Raw genomic sequence first — 5463 nt, 5'->3', positions numbered from 1 at the left:
TTCAGAGGAGCTACTGCCGGTGGCAGAGAGCACTCCCCAATTCCTCTCCTAGTCAGAATGAACCAAAGCTCTCACCTTTCAACCCAGAGCTCCGCCAAAGAGAGGTGGTGGGAATGATGGCCTTAGGGCTGGGTTGCGGTGGTTCTCACAACTAGGTGACAACAAGGTGGTGGTCGCGTCGTCTCAACGTTGTATCTGCAGCAAGGCTCCCAATGGGAAATGGAGGTGGCAGAGGTGGCTAGGGGCGTAGGACGGTGGTGGACAAGGGAAGGAAAAAGAGCCTGAACAAAAAAAGGAGAAAAACCCACTTATTTGGATAACATATTCACCTAATGTGGAGGAGCATCCACCTATTGTGGGGAGAAAATCTACCAAGAAAGAAAGAAATCTCGCAAGTGGAGGAAGAGCCCCTCAAAGGGGGGAGGAGCCCCCAAGGGGGAACTACACTAGATATGTTCTAACCCTAGTAGAGGATGTTTTTTGGATGGTTTTTTGAATCCTGACTTATACCTATTACTCCTCACACACTTTATATAATTGGTGTATTCTTAAAAGTAATGCTCCTACATATGCATATTTTGGGCCAGTTCAACCATAAGGCCCATCTAGTTGGCCAGGTAGTTGATTTATGAGCCAACATTAGTCTGAAATCAATATTTTGAACTTGTTTAATTTTGGATTAAGTATGTGTTTGTTCCTGTGAAATAAAGGGGAATTGAAACTGGTCCCTAAAAAAATCATAAAATTTAGTCCCCAACATTAATGAATTAGGTGAAAATAGTCACTATCGTAAATCTTATCTGTTAACAATTCACCTAACATAGTACCCCAAAATATCATTTTGTATGTATGGTTTGATTCTTGATGTTGCAGTGGTTGATAGAGCGCCTCACTTCCTCTCCTAGTCAGAACAAACCAAAGCTCTCAACTTTCAACCCAAAGCTCCGCCAAAGAGGCGAATTGAAACTGGTCCCTAAAAAAATCATAAAATTTAGTCCCCAACATTAATGAATTAGGTGAAAATAGACACTGCTGTAAATCTTCTCTGTTAACAATTCACCTAACATAGTACCCCAAAATATCATTTTGTATGTATATTTTGATGTTGCAGTGGTTGGAGAGCGCCCCACTTCCTCTCCTAGTTAGAACAAACCAAAGCTCTCAACTTTCAACCCAAAGCTCCGCCAAAGAGGGGCAGTGGGAACAATGGCCTCTTGCCTAGGTTGCGGTGGTGCTCACAACAAGGTGATGACAAGGTGGTTGTCGCGTCATCTCAACACTGTATCTGCAGCAAGGCTCCTCGTGGCAGATGGAGGTGGTAGAGGTGGCCAGGGTGAAGGCAGGGGGGAAGGACAGTGGCGGCCAAGTAGAGGAAAGATAACTTAAACAAAAAAATAGAAAAGTCACTTATTTTGGTAACAGATTTTCCTAATGTGGAGGATTATCCACCTATTGTGTGGAGAAAACCTACCAAGCAGGAAATAAATCTCCCTATAAGAGGAACTCCCAAAGGGGAAACAACTCTATGTATGTTCTAACCCGAGCACATGATGATTTTTTAAACCCTGACTTATACCTATCGCACCTCACACACTCAATATATGCTTATATTTTGGCCCAACTCAACCATAAGGCCCATCTAGTTGGTCTGGCGATAAGTTGGTCAGGTAGTTGATTTATGAGCCAACATTGCTGTGAAATCAATATTTAAAAAATGTTTAATTTTGGATTAAATATGTTTTAGTCCATGGGAAATAAGGGTGAATTGACAATGGTTCCTAAAAAAGTCGTAGAATTTAGTCTCCGAAATTGAAATTGGGTGAAAATAGTCACAACCGTTAATCGTCTCTATTAACAGTTCACCCATTCACCTCACTAAGTACCCCAAAATATCATTTTGTATGTATGGTTTGATATTGCTGCGTAAACAACGTGATTTCACGTATCTCAATGTATTAACAAAGAAATTAAAATTTGACACATCAAATTTAACGTGGATCGGAGAACCATGATTTTCCCATGTCAAATTTGACGTGGATCCACATTAAGTTTAACAATAATCCAAACACACATTTAAGTTTTACACAACAACCACGCCACCCTTCCATCATTCATTGTTAAGGTTAATTGATAAGGATTACTGTTAAAAACTTAAAATGATATGTGAATGATAGATGATAATACAGGATAGTGATATCAAATTCGCAATAACAAGCAGTGTTGCTGTTAATATTTACGATAATCAGTTCTAAAGTATTATACAACTAAAAGTCCACAAAACTGGAAAAGAACCGAAAACCAGTAAGTAGTGGTAATACTGTAATAGGTGAAGCCAAACCATAAAGTCTGACTCATACTGTAAACCATAAAGTAATATTCAAAACACAGGCAGAAACAGCAAGTGATCGAGAACTTAGGCTTCTGGTTTAGGCTCCTCCTTTAAAAGATAATCAAGCCTACTAGTATGTGTATACTTTGATGTCAATGTTGATTCTTGTTTTGGCACATCCAAAAAGTCCTCCAATCCACTAGTCAAGGTAGACTTTGATGTCAAAGAAGCTCCAAGGAGGCTCAAGGCCTGCACCACAACAGAAAAGAAGGAAGATCAAAGAGATAAAAAACAAGTACAAAATTGATAAATGTAGTAATAACAAACAGTCACCTTACCTCGGCCTCTCCAATGGTTATCACTTTCACTTCAAGATCTTCAAGGGGAAGACATAATTCTTTCAAATATGAAAGACAATAAGATAGTGGTTTCACTATTAGATCATCTCCTACACCATATAATGCTGGTCTCTTCACAAATCCCACAACACCTTCTTTCGATCTATTAGGGGATCTTGGGTCCAGCGCAGTCAATGTTCTTGGATCATAAACTAATCCGCTTGACTTAGAAATAACTCCTCCCTCTATGGTTACTACTTTATCTACATATCCCTGATACGGTTCATAAACATTAATTTTTTGTCTTGTATCACCAGTACCATAATAATAGGTAGGAGGTTCTACATCAGGAATGTTGAGGGGCTGATTTGGACAACCAAACTGCGGTGCCAATCCAGGATTGAGTAACAAAGGGCGCGAGTCTGTACACCATGAAGAGTCCAAGGTTTCCACGCTCTTATACAAGTTATCAACACATCCAACAAAAGAGTTACCACCCAAAAGCTTTACAATGGACCCCAATGGCATGGTGAGGAAGCTAAACATGAAGTCAACAAAATCTTCATTAGCTTCAACAAAGATTATCTTGTTCTGAGATTTACTTCGCACTACCTTAACATCCATTTTACTGTCACTAGTGTTAGGTCTTACTCTAACAGCTGATGCAAACTGGTCCGGCAGGTTATCTTTCTTCTTGGAGTCACATCCTAAAATTGCTTTAGTCAGAGGCTCATGAGAGGTTATGGTGTACTTGAGGAGCTTCAATATCTATACATCAAAAGAACATGGATGGAACTTTTAGTCAAAATAACAAGATGAAACTACATGATGGAAATACAAGAGGTTGAAACCAAACAAGTGAAACAACAATAGTATGGCAAAGACTCACGAAGTAATCCATCATAATATTAAGAATTAACCAAAATTGTGACTACTAATTAACTGATATTCATCCTTCTCCTAATACACCAAGAAAATTATAAGCAATTTATGCCAAGACAAGAACAATGCTTTGGCAGAAGCTACTTGGGTTGAGATTCAGCTTTGAATGAGAATAATGGGGGTGACAATAACTGATAAGATTAGGATAAAAGTGAAGGGTACAGTCAGAGAAGTTAGTTAGCTAAAAGGTAAGTTAAACTAATTTGTTAGATGATTACAGAAGTTAAAAACAATTACAGGAGTTAGTTAATTAGAGTAAGGGCAGAGGGATCATTCAATTTTCTTAGCACTTAGCATCAAGTAATTGGAGGAGAAATCTTTCTTTGCTTTTGCTGAATAATGAATTTCATTGAATCAATAACACCTGTCTTTTCTTTTACCCCATTCTTTCCAGGTTCCTAACAGATTCCTATGTCAAACAACTACTATACTAAAAACTAGAAGTGTTAGAGTGAAGGTTCATACATGTTCTAAAGATCCACTTTTAGGTATACAATGCAAACAAAATTGATATTATGGGGCATGAGAATTGCAAGGAGATACACACATTACAGAAAATAGAGTTTCCCATACAATTACCTCCTGCTTGCCAATATTCTGTGTGATTTCCTCCAATTGATTCAAGTCTGAATACCCCATTTGCAGCAAATGCTGCATGGATGTCACCAAAGAACTAGGAACAACCTTCAAATCATCAGAGACCAGAAACAATGACCCATTTTGTTTCACAAACACACCACCTTTGGCTTCCACGTTTCCCTCGGAATCCAAGTTCTTGGGCTGTCTAACGGGTTTCCCACATGTACAAACCAGGCTGGGAAAAAAAGTAAACTTGTTACATGAATCGCAGACAAAAACCATAGTTGTGGCATCATCAACATTGAAAAAGAGCTTGGAGCACAGTGCTTCACAGGGGTTCCGGGGACGCAGCAACATTTGCTTGCAGACAGGGTTCCAGACATCGTTTGGGGAGAGATTTTGAACGCTTTGGTAGAGGTTGTTGATGCTGCTCAGGAACGGTGGTTCCGGGGGCTGTTGATCGCTGTTAGTGTCGGTGGTGGTGGGGGTGGTTGTGACAAGGTGAATGATGGTGGCGAGTGGAAGGGAGAGGAAACTGAAGAGAGTGTCAACGAAGTCCTGTGTTGCTTCCACTGCGACAATCTTGTTGGCTTGTTTGTCTAACAAGATTTTGATGGGAATGGTTTTTGGCTCTTGTGGCTGCGGCTGAGAAGGAGCCATGATGAAAATGGTGTGACTAAAATGGACTGTTTCACTTTTTACAATTTAACTAACCCTCCATCCACAACTGCGCAAAATGGGCCATAAAAATATCAGAAAAATGCTAAAAGCTATTATGGCGGGGAATAGTCAAGGCTTTGGCATTTGTGGATGGACTTTGGGATTTGGGTTTAACACCCCACCCATTAGGCCCCCCGCCCCACCTTGGTGGGTGAAATTACCAAAAAACCAGTTGATTAAAAACGGTAAATGATTACCCGACTCTATAACGGGTAATCATTTACCGATCGTGTTTAAAACATATAAACACGACAGTTTGGGTTTTGAAACCCATTATTTCAAAACTCAAATTTCCCTCCCTCAATCGCATCCTCTCTCAAAGCTCGGTTCCACCACTTCAATCATCTCAAAGGTCGGTTCTAATCATCATCAAAGCTCCCACAAAGACTCATTCCATTACATTCAAAAGGTAAGTTTTGATTTCAATGATTTCACCAAAGAAAAAGGACTCTGTCATCCCTGGAACAAAAACGGTAAATCAATAACCGACCCTATAACGGTAAATCAAATTCCGGTATAATAACGGTAAATCATAATCCGATACATTAACGGCAA

General features: G+C 39.7%; 1 protein-coding gene across 1 annotated transcript; it reads right to left on the bottom strand.

The window, feature by feature from the left end:
- Nucleotides 1-2196: 2196 nt before the first annotated feature.
- On the bottom strand, nt 2197-4909 carry LOC130749415 (uncharacterized). The gene is made up of 3 exons (XM_057602770.1): nt 4189-4909; nt 2668-3435; nt 2197-2578 (listed from the first exon to the last, which is right to left on the bottom strand). The coding sequence occupies exons 1-3, from the start codon at nt 4846-4848 to the stop codon at nt 2414-2416; spliced, it is 1593 nt and encodes a 530-aa protein (XP_057458753.1). The 5' UTR covers nt 4849-4909; the 3' UTR covers nt 2197-2413.
- Nucleotides 4910-5463: the final 554 nt, after the last annotated feature.

This window comes from Lotus japonicus, chromosome 3 (assembly GCF_012489685.1).
Source record: "Lotus japonicus ecotype B-129 chromosome 3, LjGifu_v1.2".
Classification (NCBI taxonomy): Eukaryota; Viridiplantae; Streptophyta; class Magnoliopsida; order Fabales; family Fabaceae; genus Lotus; species Lotus japonicus.
The sequence above is the reverse complement of the archived record's forward strand: the minus strand, read 5'-3'. Positions and strand labels throughout refer to the sequence as shown.